Source organism: Merops nubicus, unplaced genomic scaffold (genome assembly GCF_000691845.1).
Source record: "Merops nubicus isolate BGI_N331 unplaced genomic scaffold, ASM69184v1 scaffold20658, whole genome shotgun sequence".
Lineage (NCBI taxonomy): Eukaryota > Metazoa > Chordata > Aves > Coraciiformes > Meropidae > Merops > Merops nubicus.
In genome coordinates this window covers 42,530-58,084 of record NW_008628002.1, presented here as the reverse complement: position 1 = coordinate 58,084, position 15,555 = coordinate 42,530, and the positions used below count along the sequence as shown (strand labels likewise).

Genomic DNA, 15,555 nt, shown 5'->3' with positions numbered 1-15,555 from the left:
AAATTGCCTTAGAATTTTAGTAATAAATTCCAGTCAGCTTTTCATTGTGTGATTTACTATGCTAGAACCTGAACTGAACTAATCTTGAAATCAGTTAGTTGTGTATATGTATATATGATTGTACAAAGCAAGGGATTATGGAAATTACTTGTAATTAGATGTATTTACATGAGGCAGTATTTTGGTTTCTATAATACAATAGCACATCATGAAACAAAACTGCTTCAGTAAAACATAGTAATATTGTACATCAAATTAAGATCATAAAAGTAAAAAAAAATAAAAGTATATAAGAACTGTTAGCATAAAATAATTTACCTTAATGTCTATAGCCAGACTGACAGCATGCATAGCATTCACAAGTATCAAGCAGTTGTGCAGAAACTCTTCAGGAGTGCTTGGAGTAGTATACATCCTTACAAAGTGAGTAGAAATCTAGAGAAGACAAAGAAATCAAACTTTTGATCTTCCACCAAGCAAAATTACTGTTTGTATTTTGACATTTTCAGCAATCTATAAGATCTAAATTTTTTTACTAAAATTCCCCATTAAGAATATACCCAGAGAAAAGAAAAAATAATACTGAAATAGTCACTCTAGACTTGCTAAATATCATGGTTTTTCTCTTTTTAAAAACCACGAGTCAATAGTTCCTAAGGAAAAGAAGGCGTGAATAAACCCACTTACATTAATAAATTATAAAACTTGTACAATATTAATAAAAGTCCTTACCAAATATGGACAATAAGCTGCCACTTGTGCTGCCAATACCAGACCGTCTAGAAGATCTCGGTCAAAATTTACTATCCATCTCATTGGTGGTACTTCACCTGGTTTAAAAGCAGGGCAAGATTAAGTCGACTCTTCTCCCCCTGAGGCGCCTAATTTTATTCTAGGTAGATATGACAACTATTTGAAATGACTGAGTAGAAGTAGAGGAAAAGGAAACATCTGTTCACATGTAGAAATTCCCAGGCATATTTCTATTACCCAGCCCTTGCTGAAAACATGAAAAGACTCACCTAAACCGTTTTTACCTATTATTAATACATTCTGATACAGCACGTAAGAGCATTCATCACATTGGAAGGAAAAGCAGGTAAACTAAACTTAACCTTGCAGGTTAAGAATCTGAACATGCAAATTACTCTTATTTTTACAGGCCTGACGTTTATAGGGCTACTGAAACTCATGGAAATATGTATGAATCCTTTGAAGTTAGTGTTTAAGCACTTAAGAAAGAAAAGGTTACTGATTTGCTTTAAAGTCATATTATTTGGCACAAATGCGACACAAATGAAAGCTAACAGCTCAATTCCTGCAGCACAGATCACTACTTCTAAGTTGTTTTGTAAAGGCCTAACCTTCACAAGGTTAGATTATTTTTTATAATTCTAAAGTTTTTATTTAAAATAAAACTGATTAAGAAATTAAATATAGTTTGTTTATTAGTATTTCTTATTTGAAGCATTTCATACCTAAATATATAACACAGAATTTAAACATCAGACTTTTGTTCTTAAGTATTACAAGAAACCATAGGAAAAACAGTCATTTGAAAAATCTCAACCTGATATATTCTTTAAGAAAAGTTACTGATCTACCAGTAACTAAATGTTTTAAATCACTGTCTATACCACATTACCAGTACTTTGTTTTCCAGATAATAAGCACTTTGTGAAGCATGAACACATAAACTCATCTTTTTTTAAGGAGAGGAATTGGGTCACACCTATTCAAGTACTGAGTCATGCCTTCTCTGTTGTGTTATTTGCAGTTTCTTCCTATTTTTATTACCAAAATACCAATTGTTTACTTTTCTTTGTTGTCACTACTGTCTCTAGTGCCCCCAGATGTAGGGAACACTTTGGACTGCAGCCACTTGCAAGGTTTTCAGATAGACTAGGATCATGCTTTCTCATATAGAACAAATTACACAGTTTTTCTTCACTAAATAGTGTATTGTTTACCAAGCTTGAAGCTTCCCAATTTGAAAAAAAATACCCATCAATAAGATCCCAGTCTGAGATGATCACAAATGTCCTTCATATTACAAAAAACTTAGTGTTAGAATATAAAGAAATTTTCATGCCATTTTAAAAAAATGCTATCATTAAAAAGAAAATAAATGTTTGCAACACTGAATTGTTATGATAGTAATATAAAAAAAAACGTTCAGAACAGTCCACTATGTTCATTACCAAAAGTAGAATTTAGAGACACCAGTACTTGACAGAAATATTTTAAAAGAACAGAAGCATAAAATTTTTCACGAGGTTACACATTTCAGAGCTTTATTTCCAAGTCTGTCCTTACTAAGAGCTTCATTCTACAAAACAAAACGCATGAAAGGAGGTTCACAATTCATGTCTCTACCTTTACAGAAAGAATGCCATAAACTAAATGAAAGTTCAAGGAGAACAGGACAGTTTCTTTCTGCATTTGGAACACAATGGTCTCACTTAGTGGTCAAGAATACAGAGTCTTTTGCTCTCACAAATTAGTTGACGCTACACTATAAATGTAACACTTGAATCAGTGATACTAAGGGTTTTAAACCTGAGGCAGTATTTTTGAGTATGTTACATACCCTATGAACAAGAACTATCAAAACCACACTGACTAAAAAAGTTCAGAAAAAAAAAAAAAACACACCATACCCTGTAGGAAAAGATGTTTCTTTGTGGCATGAGCACCAAATAAAGAGCCTCAGGAGGGTTCTGTGTGTTATGAAGAAAGATACTATACACCTAAAACAACCTTATAATCTGCTGCTTCTAGCAGCAGTCAATTCAGACCTTTTTAGCTTCACTTTCATGTACAATAATGCAGGAAAATAAAGGTGTTGTTTGGTCTAACTTACAAAGCACTAGAGATTTAACATTACTCCTACAAAATACTTGCAAGGAGGGTGATAGAAATTTTTTTTAACGGCTCCAACAAATACTCTGTTGTGGTGGAAAAAAGAATGTATGAAAAATTCAGTGGCAAACTAATTAGAATATTAATGTCTAAGTACACTTTAAATAAAAATTCAATCTACAACAAACTCCTACACCATATTCTAAGCAAAATCTCTGTTATGATTCTTTTGTTCATTTACAGAATACAGATGACTCAGCATCTGAAAAACTTAAATGTCTGTCACCTCACATCAACTTGAATTAGACCAACATTTTATAAATGTCTACAGCAGGAGATATTAATTTCACCCCAACTCCTTGGTAAATTGCTTGTGGTTATATAAAAAATTTGTAGTCACTGCAGAAACAAAGACTTCAAAAATAGCAAATAAATTTTTTAAAAGCCTACTTTCTCCCTAAAAAAATTAGTCAAATATAGATACATTTTATTTATCATAGTTGGAACCTACAAAATTCAATAATCTTTGTCTTTTTTTTGTTAAAAGAACTCAGACTCACTCTCAGCACAGAATGTTAGTACTTTTAATATGTCACCATTTTCATATATCACCATTTTCATATTTTTAACTTTTTAAGATTAACTACATCTGCTTTCATTTTAAATTAAGCCAAATATGGAATTGTTCTTCTGGTTAGTCATATAGATTGATTTACTCAGGTGATTATGGAAACTCATTAATCCACATACTTTGATCAAAAAATAAACTTTATTGTTTATCTTATTTTAACTTTAAATCTTACTTTAAGTGTACCATCAGCTGCCTTTAGTCTTCTGGTGGGAATATTATCTCAGTGCACTTAAGCAATACCAGTTGTCCACAGTACCTATGTACTTTCTTTTACCTCCACTAATCCTTTCATGCTGATAGAATTGCCTGTGTGGTAGGGAAGCGTGTGTGAGAACAAAGTTGGCTTAAAAAAAAGGGCAAAACATTACTTTCTAATCTGTATCACACCAATCCAGTTTATCACACAGCCACATAAGTGGTTGTGCCAGTGGAAGTAAAACATGGTAACACTACCGTTTAAAAAGCATTCATTGCACTGCAGCTTTGTAGCCTACACAAATCAGAGCATGAAGAAAAAAAACTCTTAAAGTAGATTTCCCCTCTTTGAGTAATTAAATACTTTTATAAGTATTTCTGGTTTTGTTTTTCTTTTCCCCAGTTAATCCTTCCACTATCAGACTACTTAATTCAAATGCTTGTGACTAAATTAGTCAGAAAACAGTGTATTTTTCCGAATTACATCAAATCTAGCAGAAAATCTGCCAGCTAATTACTCTACACTAATTAAGTTTTTTTTTAATATAATTACTCAGTAGAAATAAACAATAGAAATCATAAGTCTTACTCTGGATACCTCATTTTTCCTTTAAGCATACAAAGTTATTAACTTTCATTTGTATTGGTGCTTCATAAAAGAATATAAAAAAATTACTAAGGTATCTTTAAGATGAATATTCTCAGTGAATTTCATTATGAAAACCTGACTGATGGGTGTTGTAGGCAAAAATAGGTTGAAATGTCAACTTTACCAGGCAGCAAATAACTGTAGTTAGGGGAGAGGGGAAGAGGAAATTGTCCGAAACGGAACTTCTGAATTCTGAGACAGATTCTTGCTACTTGCTAACTGCATCCCAAAGGAGCTGGCTGCAAATTTTGACAACACTGAGACTAAACTGACATTTTCAGAATTCTCCCATTAATGAAGAGGTATCAGTTAGGCTGATTGCAAGTTATGCTTCCACACAGACTACTTATACTGGGTACACTGGGGACTTGGGAATTATAGAAAAAGGCCAAAAAGAAACATTCTCAAAAAGAGGCAGTAGTCTTGAACAGGGAACTGGAAAGAAGGTGAAAAAGTTCCTAACTAAAGGAAAGATCTTGGAAGTGGGAGAAGACTCTGAAGATCAGAGAGACGCATAGAGACAAATGCCAGCAGATGCTCAGGAACTTTGGAAAGTGACACCTGACATTGGTAACTATGAGCAGCACAGCATGAATTGACACAACTTTTGCCCAATATTCTCAGACCAGTAGCGACTCCCCTGCCAGGGAGGAAATTTGACACCTTTTGAACATAGCACTATGTGGAGCAACTGAGTGTGTGAAATTATCAAATAGGATAAGACCTCTGACCTTGATGGTTCTTCAGTAAACACCAGGATCCTGATCCATCACAGGCTGTCATTTACTCTGCCTCGTCCACAACAGGTGACAGCATTTCATAAAAGAAAATAATCAAGCAGGATTAACTTGGAGTTGATGTGTAGCCACTCTTGTGTAGTGTACTGAGACATTTACCATAGTGATGTAAAACTAAAATAAAATATACATATTCTGTAAGAGACCTAAAATGAGTGTAGTTTTGTTTAAATTGCTGATCTGACTCATCACTGAAGGAAGTAACATTCATACTCAATTCAGTGATTTGGGACTCAATTCCTGCATTTACTTATTTTTAATAAACAATTTTATTTTTAACTTGTAATGGCATCATGAGGCACGCATGCAGCAATTAAGCATAACAGCATTGTCCTCAACTTTCTTGTGACAGGTTAAACCAAGTCTTGTAGACACACTGCCTTCTTCTTCCATTAAGTGTTTCTATAAAGAAGCAGCAAACTTTTGTCATGACATGCTAATTATTCTTTTAAAATAATTTAAAAAAAAAAAAAAAAAAAAAGGAAAAGCCCTGATCTGCTGAGTTTTAAGAAAATGTATGGGACTGGAAACACATCAAGGACACATATGGGACAGTCCCTGAAACACATCAATTATTATTTACATCAATTAGTTAGTATATAGTCTCACTCCTAATTCATCATGACCGTAGAAAAATCAGACTCATCAAAATCAAAATTTATGTGGGGGCGTTTTCACATGTACATGTTTTCCCTATGTTCTCCTGCAAAAAGAAAGAAAAGAGCAAACTATCTTTACAGCTACTCTTTGGGATGGATTTGGTCTACCCATGATAAATCAATACCACACAATGCTACAGGGTTTTTCTGAAGTGCTTTTTCTGCCATAATCTTTCTTTATTTTTTCACTAAAACAAAAATAAATGCTTTTATACTCATATTATTAGATTTGAAGCCTCCAGATTTTTTGAGGGATACAAAAACTGTTTTCCAAATGGAGATAATCAAGGAAATACCGAAAAACAATTCCACATGAAAATGTCAAACAACCTATTTGTCGGCAGAAGAGTAAGCAACAGTCACCATGATTTTCTCTGGGTCAAATTTTGTCTATCTGACAGATAGAAGATATTGTGGTCAAAAGAAAAATACTAGACATTTGAACTTCAATAAGATATCGGTAACATGTTCTCTCAGAAGGAAGCAAGGAAAAGGTGAATTCTACAAAAAATGTGCTGTTAGGTGGAGCACAAAACTCACTGAAAAACAATAAGTCTAACCATCAGCTGTTTACAAACCCAACTGCAAAGTCCTCAGTTGTATACTATTCAATATTCTCATTCGCAACTTGGAAAAGAGCATAGAACTACCTCAATCCCATCTGGACATAATACCAAGAAGGTTAAAGAATTGACTCTGCGAAGAATAGGCTGCAAGTACTCATGAGGAAAGAACTATAAGTTTTGAACAATTGGAGTAATCATCTGAAACAAATGGGATGAAATCCAATAATGATTCATACAGTGTGCTATATTTAATTAAGAATAATGCATTACACAAGTACTAAATTGAAAGTTGGATAGACAGGAATTCTGCAGAAAATAATCTGGAGATAAGAGTAAATCTTATACTGTTGCAGAAAATACATAGGAGAGTTAGATCTTAAGCAGGGAGATTGATTCCACTTCAGTTCTAGTAAAGCCTCACATGGTATTAAACGCAGTAATTGGCTACAATCTTCAAGAAAGACATGGCTCAGCTAAGAGTTTACCAGAAAACAAATGAGCTGAGTACACAGAAAGACTGAAAGAATGGGATTGTTTTGCAAAGAGGTGGCAAAAGGAGTAACTGAAGCAGAACTTAATGATTTGTAAATTATATATAAAGTTGCAAGAAAAACGAAGAAGATCCACTGCTCTCCACATTTTATAAGGGAAAGGATGGACTTAAACTCGAACAGGGGGAATTCTGGGTTATGTTATGGAACAGGAAAACCTTTCAAACAGAAATGAGTGGGAAATACTGACAGATATTGCCTGAAGAGGACCATGGAATCTTGTTTTTCAGAGATTTGTATAACGGTCTAGGCAAATATCTGTCCAGTATACTACAGGTATGGTCAGTTTAGTCTTTGCACACAAGAATGGAACAGATTATTTCTGTTATCTTTCTCCCTTTCCTAATTTGTGTGCTTTACTATGAGCGTTTGGTTTTTTTTTTTTTCCAATTTTCACTTACTGACTGTTCCATCAGTATGCATTACCATTTTACAAAGTCAGTGAGATAAGTTTGTAAAAAAGTATCTCTTTGAAGAGAGGACAGGGGTTTTATTCAATGAAACACCCCATAAAAATAGCTAAATGGGATCACAAGTTCCCAGAAATTTCTGAAACAAGTAAAATATTTCACAAATTTCAAATAGTTTCAAAATAGCTAACATGTCCATAACCCCACCAACAACAAAAAAAACCAAACAAGCAAACACACACAGTACAAAATGGTCGGACAGCCAAAATTGTGGTCTTCTTTCTGGTAGAACACTCTTTAGCCCTCGCCAAAAAAAAAAAAAAAACAAAAAAACACTACATCCATTTGAAAGAAAAATAATTACCATTAATCTTAAAATTCCAATAGAAAAGGGAAAAAAAGTCATAACACCGAAGTATGATATATTGGTATTATCTGAATAAGAAGACCATCCAGAAAGAATAAATAGTTTACACCCAGTGTTAAACCTTTTAAAAGTTCAGATTTGGTTTAATATAGTAAGTCTAAGAGGGTTCTTATATAAATAAGTAAGAATAGCAATAAATCTTTAAAGAATGCACTGTATTTCTTGTGAAGCTGTCCTACTGTTTTCACAAGCAAGAAAAAGGTAAATTCTTGCTACCAGTTGCAGAATGAGCTGATATATGTCTAAGGAGGCAAAACAGACATCTTCATCAATGCTAACTTTGTTACATAGCCACAAGCAATTTTTTCAAATTCTGAGTTACTGAAAAACAGAGGGTTAGGCTAATATTGTATAAGACTTTCTAAATAAATCCAGTACATTCACATAAAATTTTGAAACTGATGACTTTTAATGATCAAAGGTATGATATAGCACTTTATAAGAAATTAATAAATTCCACTACGGAACTACAATGGAAAAGTAGCAACTGAGTAGGGATATGGCAAGGGTCTATATAAGTAGGCACAACATTGAGAATGGGAACCAGGCATTAGTGTTAAATAGCTCAGCAGAATACACAAATTTATCAGTAAATGAGGTACCAAATAACAGAATTAAGCAGCAAGCTCAAACCAAAATATTTTACATCTAATATAGATTTTAAACCTACTTACTCATTCAATATGGTGTGATGCTAGAAGTTTGCACAAGTTCAAAATACAATTAAACAAATTCAAAGAATGAAAATCTAGTACAATCTTACAGAAGTCCACTTTCCTCTCAAGCAGTCCCGAATTTTAAATCAGGAAGTCTCAGAGTATGCATAAAGTAAGTATTGCCATATGTTTGAACTGTTACCCATCTCTAAGCATCTTCTATTTGAGCTAGAATACTGAGCTAGACAGACCTTTAAATTTCCAGTTATATAATTTTTAATGTAAGTTACTGCAGTAACAGTGGTTTATAACATTATACAACAACTTCCTATTCTGGGATCTGAAAATCTCTGAAGGGGGAACTAATCTATAGCTGTAATAATGCCTGTAGTCTTTTTTCAGTAGCATAAATCTGTTACTGAAAAAATACAAACATTTACAGAATAAATATGTAGCAATAACCTTTTTGGTAAGTGCTGACATTAGAACCAGGACAAGGTTTAAAATTATGGTACTGAAGTATAAGAACAATAAGAGGAAATATGCCTTTGAATATTGTTCAAAAAAAAGGCTATTATGCTTTCTCCTAAAATGTATCTAGGATTAACAGAATGATAATATATCTACCCTCAGCACAGACACCATGTGAGGCTACATTTATTTTAACATGGAAAACAAGAAGCCTTTTATTACAGACTTGTAGTTCAATTACAGTTCCTACTTCAGAAAGGATGCTCTAACTCTTGCTCATCAAAATTGATAATTATTCTCTTAAGAACTCCTGAAATGTCAGGGACAGATCAATTTAATATTACTGTCAATTTATAATAATACCAAGCAAAAAAGTTCAAGAAAGACCACATGGGGTAATAACAGAAAAATGGATACACTTGGAATATATATCTGATTTATACCCATCTCTTGCAGAAGGCTTTTACCCTGAGGCATGAAAATTTACCTTTCTGCCCCAATAAAATTTTCCAATCACCTTTCACTACCTAAGCAGCTCTGTTTTTTTTCCCCACTGATTTTTATCCTAAATAATATCTTGAATTGACAAATTTCTTAGATTTTTCCTTAAGTTTTTGTTGTTTTCAACAGAAAGTTTCCATTCGTAAAGAGAACTGGTTGTAAAAATCACTGGTACCAGAGCAGCACGTTCACTACCACTGAATAGTACTAAAAGCCTCTAGATTAAAATGTCACCTTTTACATTATTTTTTTATCATGGCATTTCACCTATGGGTCACCAATTTAAGAGGCAATAATTCACAATAATTCATTATAGCATACCTAGCTTCTACACTGGCTTCAGAATGAATACTATAACCTTCACACCATCTTATTTAGTCAAAAAAACACAAAAAGTTAAATACTGTTCTCAGCAAAATTCACTATTTGATACTTAAAATGAATTAACAGAATTAATTTTCCAATCTTCATAACCTGAAGTGTTTTCCACAAAGTAACTGAAGTTGAGTTACTAAATCCACAGCTATATCATACTCAAACTACATATTTGGTACACATCGTAGAAGTGGCATTAATTACACAAATCATCGGAAAACTCATTTATTCCAATTAACAAACTCACACTGCAAAGTGTCTTGTTTCACTGAAACTAGAATAGCTATGTAGGCATCTCAAAGTCCATTGCAAGTAAGGAACCAAAATTTCTTTGTAAATATTTACCACATAATTCCTAGTTAGGTCACTTAGGTTTTTGAGGATCAGCATAGACATATATACATACATTTTTATATATAAGCATACACATCTACACATAGTAAGTAAGTATGCATGTACATACACACAACAAATATAAACAAAAACATATGCAGCCCTAGGAGTTACGGCTTTTTTGAAAGATCTTTAACACTTTCCCAAACACGAACACTTAGAATCTTTTCAATGCAGTGCTCCAAGGACTATCCTTCTACACTTTTATTTCCCTGATGCTGCATAATGCCAGCTGGTATAAAACAATAAAAACCATACAAAACAAATATTTTTATACTACTCCAAAGTCTCTAAAAAGTTAAATCAAAAAAGGAGTTTTCCTTATTTCTCAACTGCATATGAACTTAAAACTCAGGAAAATAATTCTTTTTTTCTCTTTTCTATTAAATAAGATACTGATATGATCTTGTGGGGTCTTCAGGGAATGACAGATGATGTAATTCTAAAACATGAAGTATTCAGGTTGGCTAAGAAAGGTGAGCAGATCAGAAACATATGCTTATTGGATGACATCTTTGCATATGATGTTTCATTTTTACATTCTGCTATGCAAATCATGAAATACAACACCAAAACAAAAAAAGTGGTTTAAAAATTTGATATTTTGTACTTCAGGAAATAATTTCCAGGATTATTCACTCAAGAACAATGTTTTTAGGATATTCTGTTGGAAATCAGATTTACAATACTCGTGATGGCAGCTCATTAGATAGTCACTGCCCCTTCCTTAATTCAGCTTTTTATCAAGTGTGTAAAAAGCTAGATTCATTCTTTGGGGAAAGCCTGTTTTCAGAGATTTTTGCTGAAAGAGATCTTATGTGAAATTATATAAGATTCCTCCCTTCCACCCTTAAAAGACATAAGTATTCTATAGCTCTTGTTTTTCAGTTGTCTTGAAGAACTATGAAACTGAGAAGCAAGAATCAATGGACTCTATAAAAATCTTCATAAAAATTGGGGAAAGAATGGAAAGGGGAAGAGAAAGGAGGAGATAAGTTAATGAAAACAAGGGAAAGAAAAGTGTGTGCTTTTTAATTGTTATACTAGCAACAACCTTAAGTAAAAGCTCTACAGAATGATTGAATGTATTGGGTTGGAAGGGACCTCTAAAGTTCATCTAGTCCAACCCCTACAATTAGCAGGGACTAAAATAGAATTCTACTTACTTCTCACACAATTTTGTGAAGACATGTAATCTCAAAAAAAAAATATCTCCTTCCTCAAATTTTTTACTGCAAATGTCATGCTAAATTGATATCAAAATTTAAAAAATTAAAAGAAAAATGAACAAAAAAAAACACAAGTCACTTACAATGAAGTGAATAAAATGCATCAAAACAAGAACTTTGGTACTTTAGAGTAAGAATCTTGAGAGATGTTACTATGCCTAACATCAGGCAAATCCACATTGACACTAGATTAGCACTTCTTTCCTCTTAAACCAAATTTCCATTCCAAGCAGATTTTCAGTAATACGAAGATGTGTCTGCTCTGGAGACAGCCCTTACATCTCAGACTTGATTGCTAATCAATTGTCATGTCAGGTCAATTGTTCAGATATCACCAGAGGGACACTGTTCAGGTCAACATGCTGGAGGGCAGGAACACCATCCAGAGGGGCATTGACAGGCTTGACAGTTGGGCCCATGCCAACCTCATGAAGTTCAACAAGGCCAAGTATAAGGTCCAGCACCTGGGTCAGGTTATTCCCAAGCACAAATAGAGGGTGGGAGATGAGTGGTTTGAGACAAACCCTGCAGAGAACAACCTCAGGGTACTGGTGGATGAAAACTGAATGTGAGCCAGTAACGTGTTCGCAGACCAGAAAGCAAATCATATCCTGGGCTGCACCAAAAGAAGTGTGGCCAGCAGGTCAAGGGAGGTGATTCTCCCCCTCTACTCCACTCTCATGAGACCCACCCTGGAGTACTGGATGCAGCTCTGGGGCTCCCAACTTACAAAAGACTCAGACTTGATCAAGCAGATCAAGAGTAGGGACACAAAGATGCTCAGAGGGCTGGAGCACCTCTCATATGAAGACAGGCTGAGAGAGTTGGAGTTGTTCAGCCTGGAGAAAAGGTGGCTCTGAGAAGGCTCCAGGGAGACCTTATAGTGGCCTTCCAGTACCTAAATGGCACCTACAGGAAAGATGGGGAGGGTGTCTTTATTAAAGAGTGTAGTGATAGGCTGAGGGGTAATGGTTTTACACTGAAAGAGGGTAGATTTAGATATTCAGAATAAGTTCTTTACTGGGAAGGTGGTGAGACACTGGAACAGGTTGCCCAGGGAAGCTGTGGATGCCCCTTGTATGGAAGTGCCCATGGCCAGGCTGGATGAGGCTTTGAGGAACCTGGTCTAGTAGAAGGTGTCAATTCTTCAATTTTGTGGCCATCATGTTCTCCAATACTTTTATAATAAACATATAATTATCTACTCTTTTCAAGGTCTTCCTGGGATACATTCAAGAAAAAGCTTGTCTTTCCCAAAACATAATTTATCTTTTCCATCATGGTAATAAACAGAATTAACTAAGGAAGTGACAGAGCTTCTCAAATGGCAATTCATTAATTTGCAAAATTTTCTTCCATTTAGGAAGTACAGGTTTCCAATTATAGCATTCCAATATTTTAGCAACTCTTTTTTTTTTCCTGACTCATATCATACTATTAGTAGTAACTCTTTAAGAGAGAAAAGTTGAAAAGAAACATAAATATAGGAAATGGTAGAAGGTAAACTGAAAATTTATTACACTCAGATAATTCATGCTTCCTCTCCTATCATTACTATTGCCCATTGCCCACATAATGACTTAAGTAGGCACTGAATCTTCTATTTCATGTACAATTAAGGCCTCAGCAGACTAGGCAAAGCTGCATTTTGCAGTTTTAGAGGATTTGGTCTCAAATTTGAACGCTGCTTTCCATTTTATGGTCAATAAGACATATTACAAGCCTGCCCTCTCAAAACTTATGCAAGGCTGCTTTTAAAACCTATTTATTTTTTAGTAGAAGTAAGGGCAGATGATGTGAACATAGTAAACTCTTTGCTAATGTTCTCTCTAAGCCATTAGGATCTTAATTCTTTCAAGAGAAGAGTTCTGATGAATGATACAGTCATCTTACACTTTAGAAGGAAGTAATAAAGATGTATATTTAAAACCTCTCTGCACTGCTTTAGCTTACACTTGATTCATTGTCACATTTCACTTTAAGTAGTTTAGGTATCAAAGACTGAGAAATGTGGCCTGGATAGGTCTTCATTTATTTAGTAGGAAAGGATCATCCAACAGTCTAGTTTGAGCTGAAAGCCACTCCATGGTCAAGACATATTGCTAGTCAGGGCTAATTCTTTACTCAAAGCAGTGTTTGGTTGATAACATGCAGGTGCCTAAATATTAAACAAAAAGTACTAATCGCCCTCTGATCTGGACTGTTGCAAGAATAAAAGAACCAATTCTTCTCTTAAAATTAGTGATATTAAGTAAATAATAGCAACGAAAATACAAAATCACAGACATTTGGGACTTCCAGTTGGGTCGTATAAACATTCACTATACTTTGATTTTTTCATTATGGTACTTTTAATTGTTCCTCTGAAAAACCACATTTAAATGTTTAATTTACAGCTAACATGATTAAAAATGTCACAATTTCCAAGTATAAATTTGATTATTAAACTGAATATCGTAAAGTTTAATGGATAAACCATCTATCAGAATATTAAATCTGCTGAGATAGGCAAGTTCTTCTCCAGTGTATGACCTTAAAAAAAAAAAAAAAAAAAAAAAAAAAAATCACTTTATTGACCCCTGAGATACATTAATGGTGACAAGCCCCCAGGCAGACTTTATGCCACTGACCATAGTCCTTTGAGCCTGGCAGTTCTGTCCAATTTCAGTGCAAATCACCTTTCTCTTATCCAGCCTGTACTTCATCAGTTTGTTTATGATAGTGTTACAGGAGGCTGTTGAAAGCCTTTTCAAAGTTGAGATAAACAACATCCACTGCTCCCTACCTGTCCACTGAGCAAGTCATGTCATTGTGCAAGGCAAACAGGTTGGTCAAGTGTGATTTCCCCTTTGTAAATTCATGTTGACTACTCCCAAACAGTTTATTGTCTACCATGTGTTTTAAAATGGTTTCCAAGATTATTTACAACTCAAGAAACAAGATCACAGAATCATAGAGTCATTTAGGGTGGAAGATGAGGCTGACTAGCCTGTAGCCCCCCTGATCCTCCTTCCTCCACATGGAATGACTTTTGCCTTCTTCCAAACCTTTTCCAATCTTCCCCCAAACTATCCTGACCTTTCCAAGATTACTGAACAGGGCCTCATAATGATATTGGCCAGCCCTCTCAGCATTTGTTGGTGAATCCCATGAAGTCCCATGGACTTGTGTTTGTCCGAATTAAGTGCTCCCTGTTCTGATTCTTCTCCAACAAGGCTAAGTCCTTCTTGCTCCAGACTTCCACATTAATCTCAATGGCCTGGGATTGCTCAGTGCCAGTCTTACTAGTAAAGGTCAAGGTAAAGAAAGCATTGAGTACCTCAGTCTTCCCTGTGCTCTTTGTCATCAGATTCTCTGCCCCATTTAGAAGAAAGAAAAGCACAGTAGCAGACACTAATTCATTCTGAGGCAGTAAAACCAAAAAAGCAAGATGAAAGTGAAGGCTAAACCAGAGAACTCAAAGAAATATTGAGTCAGATGAGAACAGTGTTAAGACCACACACTTAATCACCTTTATAATGCAGAGCTATAAAACTCAGACTATGAATTTCAGAATTTGACAGAATTTTCTTATTTAAGTTATTGTATATTTAGCTATGCTCATTATGTAATTTTGTGAGAAAAATGGAAATAAAAGCAAAAAAAAAGGCACACACATATATATACAACAAGCTATTTCTGTGGGCCCTCTAGCAAACACAATATTGAACTCATGAAGCAAAATAGCTATAGACAACCACCAGAGGAATAAAAATGTTGATATATTTACTTACAGTGCAAGACACAGCGAAGACAGGAGCAAACCAACCAAGGAACCAGGTGACCAGTCCAATTGCAATTGCATAGCCATGACCGTAAAACAGTGCCATTACTACAGATATATTCCTCCCTCTGCTCCTGGCCATACTGGTGACCCACCATCACTGGGGGCTCTGCCCATGATCAACAGCTGGGGGCCCCTTCCAGTAACTGAAAATCCTACACAGTATATTCACTACATAGGTAAACATGCAATACAGGCCAAGCCAGCCTTTATGCTGTTAACTTGGAGGCAGGACACCTGACGTTAATGCTAAGGCAGGGGCACCTGGTAGTGATCTCCTAATCGCTTCCCACTCAAGGCTGGGCAGGCCCTGGGTGAAAACCAGTCAGGAGGGTCTTTCCTGCCTGGTTGTGAGCATCG

General features: G+C 34.9%; 1 protein-coding gene across 1 annotated transcript in view; it reads right to left on the bottom strand.

Moving 5' to 3' along the window:
• Positions 1-318: 318 nt before the first annotated feature.
• Positions 319-15,555, bottom strand: part of CHDC2 (calponin homology domain containing 2) — a gene marked incomplete at both ends in the record, with an annotated part of 49,546 nt that continues 34,309 nt past the window's right edge. The window contains 2 exons of the mRNA XM_008946545.1: positions 319-435; positions 733-830. Coding sequence (XP_008944793.1) covers positions 319-435; positions 733-830 — 215 coding nt within the window. The remainder of the gene's footprint in view (positions 436-732; positions 831-15,555) is intronic.